The sequence below is a fragment of the Nerophis lumbriciformis genome, linkage group LG04 (genome assembly GCF_033978685.3).
Source record: "Nerophis lumbriciformis linkage group LG04, RoL_Nlum_v2.1, whole genome shotgun sequence".
NCBI classification, from domain to species: domain Eukaryota; kingdom Metazoa; phylum Chordata; class Actinopteri; order Syngnathiformes; family Syngnathidae; genus Nerophis; species Nerophis lumbriciformis.
This window is the reverse complement of record NC_084551.2, coordinates 57,036,729-57,053,553: the sequence shown is the minus strand read 5'-3', so window position 1 is coordinate 57,053,553 and position 16,825 is coordinate 57,036,729. Positions and strand designations below refer to the sequence as shown.

At 42.8% G+C, this 16,825-nt stretch overlaps 1 protein-coding gene across 4 annotated transcripts in view; it reads left to right on the top strand.

Annotated features, from left to right (window-relative positions):
- Positions 1 to 1,220: 1,220 nt before the first annotated feature.
- The window catches only part of sphk2 (sphingosine kinase 2), a 28,802-nt gene continuing 13,197 nt past the window's right edge, over positions 1,221 to 16,825 (top strand). For all 4 annotated transcript variants that reach the window (XR_012050399.1, XR_012050398.1, XR_012050397.1 and 1 more), the window contains exons 1-5: positions 1,221 to 1,373; positions 11,555 to 12,276; positions 14,806 to 14,955; positions 15,299 to 15,393; positions 15,467 to 15,582. Coding sequence is in view for 1 of the 4 variants with exons in the window: in XM_061958043.2 (XP_061814027.2) it covers positions 11,823 to 12,276; positions 14,806 to 14,955; positions 15,299 to 15,393; positions 15,467 to 15,582 (815 nt within the window). In the remaining 3 variants the exon portion in view is untranslated. The remainder of the gene's footprint in view (positions 1,374 to 11,554; positions 12,277 to 14,805; positions 14,956 to 15,298; positions 15,394 to 15,466; positions 15,583 to 16,825) is intronic.

The following is a 16,825-nucleotide window of genomic DNA, read 5'->3' as shown; positions in this document are numbered from 1 at the left end:
AGTGATTGGAGGAGGAGTAATTGCGGCCAAACAGGAAGTGAATGATGATTGGAGGAGGAGTTGCGACCAAACAGGAAGTGAGAGATAATTGGAGGAGTAATTGCGGCTAAACAGGAAATTAATGATGATTGGAGGAGGAGTTGCGTCTAAACAGGAAGTGAGTGATGATTGGAGGAGTTGCGCCCAAACAGGAAGTGAGTGATGATTGGAGGAGGAGTTGCGCCCAAACAGGAAGTGAGTGGTGATTGGAGGAGGAGTTGCGCCCAAACAGGAAGTGAGTGATGATTGGAGGAGGAGTTGTGTCAAAACAGGAAGTGAATGATGATTGGAAGAGGAGTTGCGTCTAAACAGGAAGTGAATGATGATTGGAGGAGGAGCTGCGCCCAAACAGGAAGTGAGTGATGATTGGAGGAGTTGTGTCCAAACAGGAAGTGAGTGATGATTTGAGGAGGAGTTGTGTCCAAACAGGAAGTGAGTGATGATTTGAGGAGGTATTGTGTCCAAACAGGAAGTGAATGATAATTGGAGGAGTTGCGTCTAAACAGGAAGTGAGTGATGATTGGAGGAGGAGTAATTGCGGCCAAACAGGAAGTGAATGATGATTGGAGGAGGAGTAATTGCAGCCAAACAGGAAGTGAATGATGATTGGAGGAGGAGATGCGTCCAAACAGGAAGTGAGTGATGATTGGAGGAGGAGCTGCGTCTAAACAGGAAGTGAGTGATGAATGGAGGAGGAGTTGCGTCTAAACAGGAAGTGAGTGCTGATTGGAGGAGGAGTTGCGTCTAATCAGGAAGTGAATGATGATTGGGGGAGGAGTTGCGTCTAAACAGGAAGTGAATGATGATTGGAGGAGGAGTTGCATCTAAACAAAAAGTGAGTGCTGATTGGAGGAGGAGTTGCGTCTAAACAGGAAGTGAATGATGATTGGAGGAGGAGTTGTTTGCAAACAGGAAGTGAGTGCTGATTGGAGGAGGAGTTGCGAATAAACAAGAAGTGAGTGCTGATTGGAGGAGGAGTTGCGTGCAAACAGGAAGTGAAGGATGATTGGAGGAGGAGTTGCATGCAAACAGGAAGTGAATGATGATTGGAGGAGGAGTTGCGTGCAAACAGGAAGTGAATGATGATTGGAGGAGGAGTTGCGTGCAAACAGGAAGTGAATGATGATTGGAGGAGGAGTTGCGTGCAAACAGGAAGTGCGTGCTGATAGGAGAATGTGGGTGTTGCAATGTTTATCGTCATTAGATTTCCTCTCCGCCGCTCCAAGTTGCTGCCAAGTCGCTGGCCGCACACACTTCCTGCAGATTGTCCCAACAGTCCAGGAGGACCGCAGACAACACTCGCATGTCTCCAGGAGGACTGCAGACAAGATGAGGTGCGTGGCAACATTTGGATGACTTTATTGCAGCTCAGCACTGAGAGGAGCGCATTTAAACATTACTAACTAACCTCTGCTAGCCTCGCTCAGTCCGACGTTTTCCGACACATTGTGCTCAGCGTCCCGCGGGGGAGAAAAACGGGCTTTTATTGTACGTGCTGGACAATTATGTAAGTCACTTCACACTCACTTGCTAGCTAACAAGCTAACGCTCGATAACACTTTAGCACTCCTTTGCTAACAACAGCACGTGCTAAACCAGCACTAAATGTCAGTCTGAGGTGCCAAACATGGACTTAATGGATGTATTCAATGTGCCACACATGGACTTAATGGATGTATTCAAGCAGCAAGTTCAGCACAACTCAGGCTAGTAGTAGCATGTCAACGCTAGCTAGCCTTGCTAGCCCCGGGGTCAAAGTTCAAGTAGTTTGAAGTGCGTCAAGTTGACCCCCACACCTCGTTAGAAGTCTCTAGGAGTCATAACCAGCACCATAACTAACATAGTCACAGCAATAGTCTTCATGAATAACAAGACGTTGATCACAAACATTGTAAAAGGACAATAACATCAACACAATAACAAGACATTGATGACAAACATTGTAATAGGACCATAACATCAACACAATAGCAAGACGTTGATCACAAACACTGTAAAAGGACCATAACATCAACACAATAACAAGACGTTGATGACAAACACAAACACTGTAAAAGGACAATAACATCAACACAATAACAAGACATTGATCACAGACATTGTAAAAGGACAATAACATCAACACCATAACAAGACGTTGATGACAAACATTGTAAAAGGACAATAACATCAACACAATAAGCAGCACACGTGATGAACAAGTCCCACAGATTGTAAAAAGGCAATAACATAATTTTTTCCCCCATTTATTTACAAACCCCATTTCCATGAGTTGGGAAATGTGTTCGATGTAAATATAAACGGAATACAATGATTTGCAAACCATTTTCAAGCCATATTCAGTTGAATATGCTACAAAGACAACATATTTGATGTTCAAACTGATAAACTTTTTTTTTTTTTTTTTGCAAATAATAATTAACTTAGAATTTCATGGCTGCAACACGTGCCAAAGTAGTTGGGAAAGGGCATGTTCACCACTGTGTTACATCACCTTTTCTTTTAACAACACTCAATAAACGATTGGGAACTGAGGAAACTAATTGTTGAAGCTTTGAAAGTGGAATTCTTTCCCATTCTTGTTTTATGTAGAGCTTCAGTCGTTCAACAGTCCGGGGTCTCCGCTGTCGTATTTTACGCTTCATAATGCGCCACACATTTTCGATGGGAGACAGGTCTGGACTGCAGGAGGGCCAGGAAAGTACCCGTACTCTTTTACTATGAAGCCACGCTGTTGTAACACGTGCTGAATGTGGCTTGGCATTGTCTTGCTGAAATAAGCAGGGGCGTCCATGAAAAAGACGGCGCTTAGATGGCAGCATATGTTGTTCCAAAACCTGTATGTACCTTTCAGCATTAATGGTGCCTTCACAAATGTGTAAGTTACCCATGCCTTGGGCACTAATGCACCCCCATACTATCCCAGATGCTGCCTTTTACACTTTACGTCGATAACAGTCTGGATGGTTCGCTTCCCCTTTGGTCCGGATGACACGATGATGAATATTTCCAAAAACAATTTGAAATGTGGACTGGTCAGACCACAGAACACTTTTCCACTTTGCATGGGTCCATCTTAGATGATCTCGGGCCCAGAGAAGCCGGCGTTGTTTCAGGGTGTTGTTGATAAATGGCTTTCGTTTTGCATAGTAGAGCTTTAACTTGCACTTACAGATGTAGCGACCAACTGTATTTAGTGACAGTGGTTTTCTGAAGTGTTCCTGAGCCCATGTGGTGATATCCTTTAGAGATTGATGTCGGTTTTTGATACAGCGCCGTCTGAGGGATGGAAGGTCACGGTCATTCAATGTTGGTTTCCGGCCATGCCGCTTACGTGGAGTGATTTCTCCAGATTCTCAGAACCTTTTGATGATATTATGGACCGTAGATGTTGAAATCCCTAAATTTCTTGCAATTGCACTTTGAGAAACGTTGTTCTTAAACTGTTTGACTATTTGCTCACGCAGTTGTGGACAAAGGGGTGTACCTCGCCCCATCCTTTCTTGTGAAAGACTGAGCATTTTTTGGGAAGCTGTTTTTATACCCAATCATGGCACCCACCTGTTCCCAATTAGCCTGTTCACCTGTGGGATGTTCCAAATAAGTGTTTGATGAGCATTCCTCAACTTTATCAGTATTTATTGCCACCTTTCACAACTTCTTTGTCACGTGTTGCTGGCATCAAATTCTAAAGTTAATGATTATTTGCAAAAAAAAATAAAGTTTATGAGTTTGAACATCAAATATGTTGTCTTTGTAGCATATTCAACTGAATATGGGTTGAAAAGGATTTGCAAATCATTGTATTCCGTTTATATTTACATCTAACACAATTTCACAACTCATATGGAAACAGGGTTTGTATTTATTTCAGGCAATGACATACAAAAATAATAATAATTATAAAAAATAAGTACAAAGTTGACAACACATAATATAAATGAATATAGTGCAAAAGGTAATGTATAGTATGTAATGCATACAACAACACACACATGATGAACTATCAGACAAATAGCGCCATCTCCTGAACAATTGTGATGCTTTAAGGAGGAGCTGGCCCCTAAAATAACTCTTTTCAAAGCAGCCTCATTGTCCAAACTAGTATTCTTGTTATGTGTGGACGCCCTGTTGAAGGAGCAAAGGTGCAACAATGGCCATCATTGGAACACAAGTCTTATCAGAACAGGACATCAGCCCATGGATGTTGTCTGCAGCGTGCAGAATTATACTTCCTGACTCTTGGGAAACATCAAAGTCACACATCATGGAGATATATATATATATATATATATATATATATATATATATATATATATATATATATATATATATATGTATATGTGTGTGTGTGTGTGTGTATATATATATACTGTATATGTATATATATATATACATATGTATATATATATGTATATATATACACACATATATATATATATATATATATATATATGTGTGTGTATATATATATATACTGTATGTATATATATATATATACAGTATATATATATACACACATATATATATATATATATATATATATATATATATATATATATATATATATATATATATATATATATATATATATATGGTGTATATATACGGTGTATATATATGTGTGTGTGAGAGGGTGTTTTATTGTTTGTGCTATGGTGCCATATTTTGGACGAGTCTGGTCAATGCCTACAAGCGTTTGCCGCTGTTGAAAGCTTTGAACCGGAAGTAAAAGTGCCGTTCCGTCCATAGCGTTTCTACTCGTGTGTATTCTTTATTCATCACTCCAAGCAACGTTTGTGTGTTTTACAATATAACTAAAACTATTCTTACTCACATGCGGGGCGGCATGGCGTAGTGGGTAGAGCAACCGTGCCAGAAACCTGAGGGTTGAAGGTTCGCTCCCCGCCTCTTACCATCCAAAAATCGCTGCCGTTGTGTCCTTGGGCGGGACACTTCACCCTTTGCCCCCGGTGCCACTCACACCGGTGAACTGAATGATAGGTGGTGGTCGGAGAGGGGCCGTTGGCGCAAATTGCAGCCACGCTTCCGTCAGTCTACCCCAGGGCAGCTGTGGCTATGAAAGTAGCTTACCACCACCAGGTGTGAATGATTAATGGGTTCTACATGTAAAGCGACTTTGGGTACTTAGAAAAGCGCTATATAAATCCCAGTTAGTATTATTATTATTATTATTATTATAAAGTGTCCCGTGTGTGACGTCTGTAGGGGTGTTTTCATGCATATATCGTAATGTAATGACGCTAGTATCGTTAGCAGTAGCTAATATACTAAAAGTTTTACGAGTGTCTGTGTTAGTATTGTTAACTTACAATGTGTTAGTATTGTTAACTTACGATGTGTTAGTATTGTTAACTTACGATGTGTTAGTATTGTTAACTTACAATGTGTTAGTATTGTTAACTTACGATGTGTTAGTATTGTTAACTTACGATGTGTTAGTATTGTTAACTTACAATGTGTTAGTATTGTTAACTTACGTTGTGTTAGTATTGTTAACTTACAATGTGTTAATATTGTTAACTTACAATGGCATTATTTTTGTATTGTTTCACTTTGGTGAAAAACGTCAGCGTGGAGTTATTCAGTCTGTTATGGCGGATTGGAGAGCTAGCTTGTGCAGCTCGTGGGTCCATGACCATGACTTCTGTTTTGTTTGATCGGCCGTTTTACTGCCGTGTTACAGAATAAGGTATGTAAATAAGCATTCACAGAATATTTTACAACATGCAGCTAATATATGGAAAGATGTATTAGTTGTCAGATGTGGTGTCTGCAGCTGCACTTTGTAGTGTTGACAATGTTGTCTTTGATCCTGTATTACCATCAGTGACTTGTTGTGTAGAAAGTACTAGAAAAGTGTGTGTTCACTAGAACAGCTGAGAGGAAGAGATGGAGAACACCTTTGATTGGTTGAATGACTGAAAGTGTCAGATGTGATACCAGCTAAATGCACTCTTCTCTCCACCACATGTCACATGACCACATGTCACATGACCACCTGTGGTCATTGATGACCACACACTTTGTGACTCTGACTCACAGTCTGTCTCAGAGGTGCATGTGATCACACACTCAGGAAACTTCACCCTGTCACCGACTCTCAGTGGCTACTTCACCCTGTCATTGTGTCTCAGTGGCTACTTCACCCTGTCACCGACTCTCAGTGGCTACTTCACACTGACTGACTCTCGATGGCTACTTCACCCAGTCGTTGCATCTCAGTGGCTACTTCACCCTGTCACCAACTCTCTGTGGCTACTTCACCCTGTCACCGACTCTGTGGCTACTTCACCCTGTCACCGACTCTCTGTGGCTACTTCACCCTGTCACCGACTCTCGGTGGCTAATTCACCCTGTCACAGACTTTCAGTGGCTACTTCACCCTGTCATTGCGTCTCAGTGGCTACTTCACCCTGTCATTGCGTCTCAGTGGCTACTTCACCCTGTCATTGCATCTCAGTGGCTACTTCACCCTGTCACCGACTCTCTGTGGCTACTTCACCCTGTCATTGCGTCTCAGTGGCTACTTCACCCTGTCATTGCGTCTCAGTGGCTACTTCACCCTGTCACCGACTCTCTGTGGCTACTTCACCCTGTCACCGACTCTCTGTGGCTACTTCACCCTGTCACCGACTCTCGGTGGCTACTTCACCCAGTCGTTGCATCTCAGTGGCTACTTCACCCTGTCATTGCATCTCAGTAGCTACTTCACCCTGTCACAGACTCTCGGTGGCTACTTCACCCAGTCGTTGCATCTCAGTGGCTACTTCACCCTGTCATTGCATCTCAGTGGCTACTTCACCCTGTCACCGACTCTCTGTGGCTACTTCACCCTGTCACCGACTCTCGGTGGCTACTTCACCCTGTCATTGCGTCTCAGTGGCTTCTTCACCCTGTCATTGCGTCTCAGTGGCTACTTCACCCTGTCATCGACTCTTGGTGGCTACTTCAGCCGGTCATTGCATCTCAGTGGCTACTTCACCCTGTCACCGACTCTCTGTGGCTACTTCACCCTGTCACCGACTCTCGGTGGCTACTTCACCCTGTCATTGCGTCTCAGTGGCTTCTTCACCCTGTCATTGCGTCTCAGTGGCTACTTCACCCTGTCATCGACTCTTGGTGGCTACTTCAGCCGGTCATTGCATCTCAGTGGCTACTTCACCCTGTCACCGACTCTCTGTGGCTACTTCACCCTGTCACCGACTCTCAGCTCAGTTTTTGTTTCATCTGACCACAGAACTTTCCTCCAGAAGGTCTTATCTTTGTCCATGTGGTGTCAGATGAAACAAAAATGGAGCTGTTTGGCCACAATACCTAGCAATATGTTTGGAGGAGAAAAGGTGAGGCCTTTAATCCCAGGAACACCATTCCTACCGTCAAGCATGGTGGTGGTAGTATTATGCTCTGGGCCTGTTTTGCTGCCAATGGAACGTGTGCTTTAAATGGGACAATGAAAAAGGAGGATTAGCTCCAAATTGTTCAGGACAAGCTAAAATCATCAGCCCGGAGGTTGGGTCTTGGGCGCAGTTGGGTGTTCCAACAGGAAGCAAACTTCATGAATGTTTTTGTGACCAACAAGTATGTGTTCCAATCACTCTATCACAACAAAATAAGAGTTGTAGAAATGATTGTAAAGTCAATGACATGATGTTCTTTACAAGTGTACGTAGACTTTTGACCACCACTGCACATGAGACGATGAAAGGTAGTGTCACCAAGTTTGGAAGAAGACATGAAAAGAAATAGGTGACGACTTTATTGCATCGTCATTCTCTCTGGGCCCTGTTGCCATGGCGACGTAGCCTCCACGCTGCCGTTTGTTTCGTCCCGTCTTGTTAGCGCAAGTGTGACGAGCGGCCTCCAATGTTTGCACACCGGTGAGCGATGCTGTGGCGTCCGTGTGACTTGGGTGTGTGCGTCAGACACGGTCTTGGCTCTGATTGGCTTCGGCGCCACAATGATACCTGAAACTGATGTCCCCAAAAGAAACAATGTGAACATGAAACATTGCTTCTCGTCTCCAGAAAAGTCCATATTTGATATTAAAAAATGGAGGCTTTGAAGACACTAGTGTGTGTGTGTGTATACAGTGGTGGTCAAAAGTAGTGTGTGTGTATACAGTGGTGGTCAAAAGTAGTGTGTGTGTATACAGTGGTGGTCAAAAGTAGTGTGTGTATATACAGTGGTGGTCAAAAGTAGTGTGTGTGTGTATACAGTGGTGGTCAAAAGTAGTGTGTGTGTGTATATACAGTGGTGGTCAAAAGTAGTGTGTGTGTGTATATACAGTGGTGGTCAAAAGTAGTGTCTGTGTATATACAGTGGTGGTCAAAAGTAGTGTGTGTGTGTATATACAGTGGTGGTCAAAAGTAGTGTGTGTGTGTATATACAGTGGTGGTCAAAAGTAGTGTGTGTGTATGTACAGTGGTGGTCAAGAGTAGTGTGTGTATATACAGTGGTGGTCAAAAGTAGTGCGTGTGTGTATATACAGTGGTGGTCAAAAGTAGTGCGTGTGTGTATATACAGTGGTGGTCAAAAGTAGTGTGTGTGTGTATACAGTGGTGGTCAAAAGTAGTGTGTGTGTGTATATACAGTGGTGGTCAAAAGTAGTGTGTGTGTATATACAGTGGTGGTCAAAAGTAGTGTCTGTGTATATACAGTGGTGGTCAAAAGTAGTGTGTGTGTATATACAGTGGTGGTCAAAAGTAGTGTGTGTGTGTATATACAGTGGTGGTCAAAAGTAGTGTGTGTGTGTATATACAGTGGTGGTCAAAAGTAGTGTGTATGTATATACAGTGGTGGTCAAAAGTTGTGTGTGTGTGTGTGTATATACAGTGGTGGTCAAAAGTAGTGTGTATGTATATACAGTGGTGGTCAAAAGTAGTGTGTGTGTATATACAGTGGTGGTCAAAAGTAGTGCGTGTGTGTATATACAGTGGTGGTCAAAAGTAGTGCGTGTGTGTATATACAGTGGTGGTCAAAAGTAGTGTGTGTGTGTATACAGTGGTGGTCAAAAGTAGTGTGTGTGTGTCTATACAGTGGTGGTCAAAAGTAGTGTGTGTGTATATACAGTGGTGGTCAAAAGTAGTGTCTGTGTATATACAGTGGTGGTCAAAAGTAGTGTGTGTGTGTATATACAGTGGTGGTCAAAAGTAGTGTGTGTGTGTGTATATACAGTGGTGGTCAAAAGTAGTGTGTGTGTGTATATACAGTGGTGGTCAAAAGTAGTGTGTGTGTGTGTATATACAGTGGTGGTCAAAAGTAGTGTGTGTGTGTGTGTGTATACAGTGGTGGTCAAAAGTAGTGTGTGTGTATATACAGTGGTGATCAAAAGTGTACATACACTTGTAAAGAACATCATGTCTCGGCTGTCTTGACTTTACAATCATATCTACAACTCTTATTTTTTTGTGATTTTTGTTTCATCTGACCACAGAACTTTCACTACACACTGCTTGTAAGTACTCCGTGCGCGCGCGCTGCCGAACATGCTCCTCTGCTCGTAAACCAACAATGTCACCACGACGTGCCGTCATGCCTGTAAAAAAAATAAAATAAAATACCGGTACTTTTCAAACAGAGTATTGTACCGTTTTTGATTAATTAGTACCACAATACTGTACTAGTACCAATATACCATGCAACTAGGGCTGCAACAACTAATCAATTAAATCGATTAGAATCGATTATAAAAATAGTTGGCGATTAATTTAATCATCGATTCGTTGGATCTATGCTATGCACAGAGGCAATATTTTTATTTTATTTTATTTTTTATTTTAAATTTAATTTAAAAAATGTTTTTTCTATAAACCTTTATTTATAAACTGCAACATGTACAAACAGCTGAGAAACAATAATCTAAATAAGTATGGTGCCAGTATGCTGTTTTTTTCCCCAATAAAGTACTGGAAAGGATAGAAATGTAGTTTGTCTCTTTTATTCGATTATTAATCGATTAATCGAAGTAATAATCGATTATCAAATGAATCGTTAGTTGCAGCCCTACATGCAACCCTAGTGCAGTGTAAACGGGGCCTTTGGGGCCGGTGCGTAGTACTGGAGTCTGATAAAGATCACAATTTGCTGCCCACTGCTCCCCTCACATCCCAGGGGGTGGTCAAATGCAGAGGACAAATTTCACCACACCTAGAGTGTGTGTGACTATCAGTGGTAATTTAAGTTAATGTAGATTGTAGAGATTTAAATAAATAATGTATGTATGCCCTGGCACACCATTGTCATCATTTCATGACCCAAGCAAACAACTTTTTATACACTGACACCTTATTAAATACAAATATAGAAAAAAGTAGAGGTAAAGTTTAGATCCATGAAGGAAAGAAGAAAGTGAATGAATGTTTATAACTGAATACATTTACATATGCAAACAAATGTGTTTTCTTTTGTATAATTTTTTGAATGAATGAAGTAACGTTTATGACAAAACACAATATAGAATGTGAGATATAACAGGATAATGCATACATTCATCATTTGTTTTCAGAAGGCTTGCAAAAAAAAAAGTGGGACCCCAAAAATGTACTGTGGGACCCCCACACCTACTCAGTGGCCTAGTGGTTAGAGTGTCCACCCTGAGATGGGTAGGTCGTGAGTTCAAACCCCGGCCGAGTCATACCAAAGACTATAAAAATAGGAGCCATTACCTCCCTGCTTGGCACTCAGCATCAAGGCTTGGAATTGGGGGTTAAATCAGCAAAAATGATTCCCGGGCGTGGCCACCGCTGCTGCTCACTGCTCCCCTCACCTCCCAGGGGGTGATCAAGGGTGGACGGGTGAAATACAGAGGATAATTTCGCCACACCTAGTGTGTGTGTGACTATCATTGCTACTTTAACTTTAACATGTGGTTTATTTTCACCTACAAGACTTGCGATTGTGACATCTAGTGGACACATTTAGAACAGCCATTTCTTTCATTCCAAAAAACTCCACTGTGTAGGATGGGGAGCGACATGAAGGCGTCGGTTTCTTTGATGTACTGTAATCAACAGAAAGATATTGTCTTGACCCGAGATCTACAAAGCGGAGTGGAAGCAGGACCTGTTGCAAGCTCCAGGCACCTTTTCTTTGAACTGTTTTACAACCTTTTCTTTGAACTTTTTTGTAATCAAAGGCGATGGCTGTTTACGACCCCCCCTCCCTTAGAAACAGCTGTTGCCATGTCATCAGGGAAAGTCCAAATAAAAGAGGAGGCGTACAATTTTTCGTCCGAGCGTGGTGGAGACTGTGCAAGAGTACAACCCAGACGTTTCTCCTCAATTGAGCCAAATTTAATTCTGTCTCTGTTTGATTCCTTGCTTCTTGTCTTGTTTAATAGATGTCATCAGTGTTTAAACCTGACAAAACTCATGCCGCGGGCCAAATAAAACCTGTTCTCGGGCCGTACGCTTAACACCCGTGGTCTTGCCAGTACTGCTCTCATGTCACACAAACCCAGGTACTAAAATCCAACACTGTTGTCTTCATGCAGGAGCGGGGACCTCAGGGAGGGAACGCCAGGCTTGCATTTTCTCCACGACGTGAACAGAAGGCGCCACCTGGAAGTCGGTGTGGCTTGCACTTTTCTCCACCTTGTCCAGCCTCCTTGTTGGATGGAGTCCACTTGTTGAGGCGCTGATGGAAGTGGCCCTCGAGGACTGGACTGACGCACTACAGCATGAACTGGAAACTCTTGAAGACTCTGACATGGACGCTGCTTTTTGTCTCCTAAGTTAGTAGATAGTTTTTTCTCTGCAAGGATGCGCTCCCCAGAACCGTCCTCCTTCCCCTTATCAGAAGCCCTCCTTCACGGCCAGTTTGCCAGCTGGGGAGGCGGCAGCGGCAACAGCTGCCCCAACAGCCCCGGTGCCCCTGGGGGGAAGGCCCCCGCCGCCCCCCCGCCCGCAGCCCCGGCCTCCAGCTACGCACTGACCCTCACCCACGTCCACGTCCACATCCAGCGCCTGTCGCCGCGAGTGGGCAAGGAGGCCCGCCTCCTGCTGCCCCTGGCGGAGCTGGTGGGCTGCAGCTGCCCCCGGGCCCCCGCGCCCCCTCTCCTGGTCCTCTACTGGTACCCGCCGGGAAAGAGACGCAAAGGGGTGTCGCGGCGCAGGCAGGTGAGGGCCTACCTGGCCGAGAGCCGAGCCGAAGCGGAGAGATGGTCGGCGGCGGTGCAGTGTTTACTTGGAGGTGTGGCGGTCACCTCTGAAACAGGTGAGGGCACATTTATTGTAGGCGCCATGACCCAACTAGGTGGGCTACAACTACACTTTTGGATCTGAGAATTTGGTCAAGGGCCCAAAGTAAGTGTGTGTATTTACTGCAGCACCTGCAGTGAGTGAACTAGTCCAAAAGATGGCGCCATAGCACAAACAATAACACACCGTCTAAGTGTCTTTGCACGTGTTCAATGAAAACTATTTGCTTTATGGCTGTCAGCAAAGAAAAATCCATAAATTGGACGCACCGTTTTGCACGCCGCAGGATTTGGAGCGTAGGAAAAAAGTAGCGACTAATAGCCCGGAATTTGCCATAACTTGTTCGCTGGGGTAACCAGTTTTCGTAAGAACGGCGTTACTAGGTTTTACTAGTAACGAGTAATCTAATGACTTCTATGTACAGTGGTGGTCAAAAGTGTACGTACACTTGTAAAGAACATCATGTCATGATTTTACAATCATTTCTTGTTTTGTTGTGATGTAGTGATTGGAGCACATACTTGTTGGTCACAAAAAACATTCATGAAGTTTGCTTCTTTTATGAATTTATTATGGCTCTACTGAAAATGTGAGGGTCAAAAGTATACATACAGCAATGTTAATATTTGCTTACATGTCCCTTGGCAAGTTTACCTGCAATAAGGCGCTTTTGGTAGCCATCCACAAGCTTCTGCTTGACCACTTGACTACTAAATTGCTGCAGTTCAGCTAAATATCTGACATGACTTGTTTCTTCAGCATTGTCCACACCTTTAAGTCAGTACTTTGGGAAGGCCATTCTAAAACCTTCATGATTTAACTATTCCTTTACCATTTTTGAGATGTGTTTGGGGTCATTGTCCTGTTGGAACACCCAACTGTGCCCAAGACCCAACCTCCGGGCTGATGATTTTAGCTTGTCCTGAACAATTTGGAGCTAATCCTCCTTTTTCATTGTCCCATTTAAAGCAGCAGTTCCATTGGCAGCAAAACAGGCCCAGAGCATAATACTACCACCACCATGCTTGACGGTAGGCATGGTGTTTTGGGATTAAAGACCTCACCTTTTCTCCTCCAAACATATTGCTGGGTATTGTGGCCAAACAGCTCCATTTTTGTTTCATCTGACCACAGAACTTTCCTCCAGAAGGTCTTATCTTTGTCCATGTGATCAGCAGCAAACTTTAGACGAGCCTTAAGGTGTGGCTTCTGGAGCATGATCTTTGTCCATGTGACGTCAGATGAAACAAAAACAAGCGGTGGTCAAATGTATGCAAATTGAAAAACTTAAACCACTGTCATTATTACCCCCAAATTGTGGCCCCTGACCTGCTACTTTTTTATAGTAAAGTGTATACATCTTGTTGTTACAGTGCATTGCTGTAAATTAATTGCATAAATCCGTGTTTCTTTTCTGTTACACCCCCGAAGTAAAAGAAAACATTGCGTGCACCCCACTCTCCACAGCAACTATAAATAGTATCATTTGTCAACTTTTTTTTATAAGTACACCTCTGCATAATATTCTATCTTTAATTAACATTGGAGCCAAAAAAAGGATTATAGATCAACTAACAACAAAGAATAACTTTAACATTGTGTTTTAGTATATTTATATTCAAAGTGCATTAATTTGCCTGAAATTAAAAAAAAATCCTTATTTAAACTATAAACAATTTTGACCGACTTCACCCATTTAATACTGTAAAATAAATTAAATACACTCACTAAACAATGATGCATTAATTTTGATCAGCAACATTGACTCAGCAGCACAATCTATAAAAGACTTAAAAACAAAAAATAATAAAACAATTTGTGCTGAATTTTTCTCTCCAAACGGTGTCCGTAAAACGGCTGATCAAACAAAACAGAAGTCATCATCATTGACCCACTAGCTGTGCAAGCTAGCTCTCCAATCAGCGAAACGGACTCAATTTGTGAAAGTGAAACAATACAAAAAGAATGCCATTGTAATTTAATAATACTGACACTCGTAAACATGTTGGCATATTAGCTAATGCTAACGACGCTTGCTTCATACATTACAATAGCATGTACAAATATGCACAAAAACACTTGCAGATATCACACATGGGACGCTTTAGTAAGTAAGAATCGTTTTAGTTATGTTGTAAAACTTACCAATGTATTTTGGAGTGACGAATGAAGAATCCACACAAGTAGAAATGCTATGAACAGCAAAAAGAGAGAACGGCACTTTTACTTCCGGTCCAAATCTTTAGACGGCAGGAAACGTCTGCCCAAACAATAACACACCATTTAATGTGTGTTTAATGTAGACTGCTGGCTCTATGGCCGCCAGCGAAGAAAAATCCATAAATTAGCCGCATCGTTCCATAAGCCGCAGGGTGCAAAGCGCGGGGGAAAAAAAGGAGTGGTTTATAGTCCGTAAATCATGTGATGGTAATGAAGAGCTCCAATGCAGTGACTCTTTACCTTACATCCAGTTGAACCTGTTTTTAAGACCTTCTATTCTGGCCATCTTTAATTAATGCTCTCTCCCCCCCCCCACTTATTCAAGAATTTTCTAGAAGCCTCCTACCACGTCCAAAGCGACTACTGCTGCTGGTCAACCCCTTCAGCGGCAGAGGACAGGCCATGCAGTGGTGTCATACCCACATCCTGCCCATGATCAGGGAGGCCAACATCAGCTACAACCTGATACAGACAGGTGTGTGTGTGTGTGTGTGTGTGTGTGTGTGTGTGTGTGTGTGTGTGTGTGTGTGTGTGTGTGTGTGTGTGTGTGTGTGTGTGTGTGTGTGTGTGTGTGTGTGTGTGTGTGTGTGTGTGTGTGTGTGTGTGTGTGTGTGTGTGTGTGTGTGTGTGTGTGTGTGTGTGTATATATATACACATATATGTACTGTATGTATATATATATATATATATATATATATAGTTCGTTTCATTTTTTATTCAGACATTTTTAAACATTTTGACAGATAAAGAGAAGACATTGTTCAATATACATATAGTGTGATATATATGTATGTATACAGTATCTATTTGTCCCCTAGAGCGTCAGAACCATGCTCGAGAGCTGATCAGGGAGATATCTCTGCCAGAGTGGGACGGCGTGGTCATCATTTCTGGAGATGGACTCCTGCACGAGGTGACAAAGGCCTTTGATAAGGTGGGGTGAAAGGTCATGGTGTTTATGTGACGTCGTGCACTGACCCCTGCAGGTGATCAACGGGCTGATGGAGCGTGCAGACTGGGAACAAGCCATAAAAACACCTGTTGGTATTCTTCCCTGTGGATCTGGCAACGCACTGGCTGGTGCCATCAACCACAATGCGGGGTAGGAAGCAATTCCTGTCAAATGTATATTTGTACATCCATCCATTTTCTACCACTTGTCCCTCTCGGGCTTGCGGGGGTTGCCGGAGCCTATCCCACCTGCAATTTTACGGAAGGCGGCGTACACCCTGGACAAGTAGCCCCCTCATGGCAGGGCCAATTATTTTTAAATGTGCTCAACATTTTCAAAAATGACTTAAATGGAAATCTTTTAACCAAGTTTTATTTTTTTTTTAATTCAAAACGATTTCCCTTGAAGAAGAAACATTATTGTAGATAAAACACAGTTTCATGGACCTCAAGTAGAAGTGTAAGGTGCACATGAAAACAACACAAACATTATAAACAACGTAATATGGCAGGAAAAAATAAAATAACCCGATGCGGCAATTTTCCACCATTCTTCCAAAAGCACACTGGTGAGGTCACACACTGATGTTGGTGGAGAAGTCTCCCTTCTAATTCATCCCAAAGCTGTTCTATGGGGTTCAGGTCAGGCCAGTCAAGTTCATCCACACCAGACTCTGTCATCCATGTCTTTATGGACCTTGCTTTGTGCACTGGTGCTCAGTCATGTTGGAAGAGGAAGGCCCTACGACAAGAAGCCTATTGACTACAGCGTGCGACTGCAGTGGCGGACACGCGCAAAGCACTTTGGATAGATTTATACCATATATGGACATTCTACTCATGTTGCACTTGGGAAATACATCAGCAACGGGGGGGGAAGTGCTTGTTTCCCAAAAGTTTGAAGGAAGGCAAGATAGTTTTATAAATCTCTGGGTTTTTTTCCCCAAACTTTTTTTCAAAGTTATTCCAAATACCGTATGAGATCATCATTTATTATACTCTTAGACCCTTCTGCCCTTTTTTGGTCCCCCATTGACTCCCATTGTCAGACATAGTTTTAGGGACGACGTGGTTCGGTCGTGCCTGCAACCTGAGGGTTCCTGGTTCGATCCCCGGCTCCCACCGTCCTAGTCACAATCCGATGTGTCCTTGAGCAAGACACTTGTGTGGGTGAATGTGGAAATGTTGTTAACGTGCTCTGAGTACCTTGAAGGTAGAAAAGCGCTAACCCATTTACCATAGTTTTCAATATACCCAACACCTGACATGTTGTCATACTTTCACCACAAATACCGAATGGATCCAAGCATCTCCCTTCCAAATCCAAGGAACAATTGTTTTGGGTGTAATTACCCGTCTCAACCACTAGTTAAATATACTTTCAGCTTTGGTTG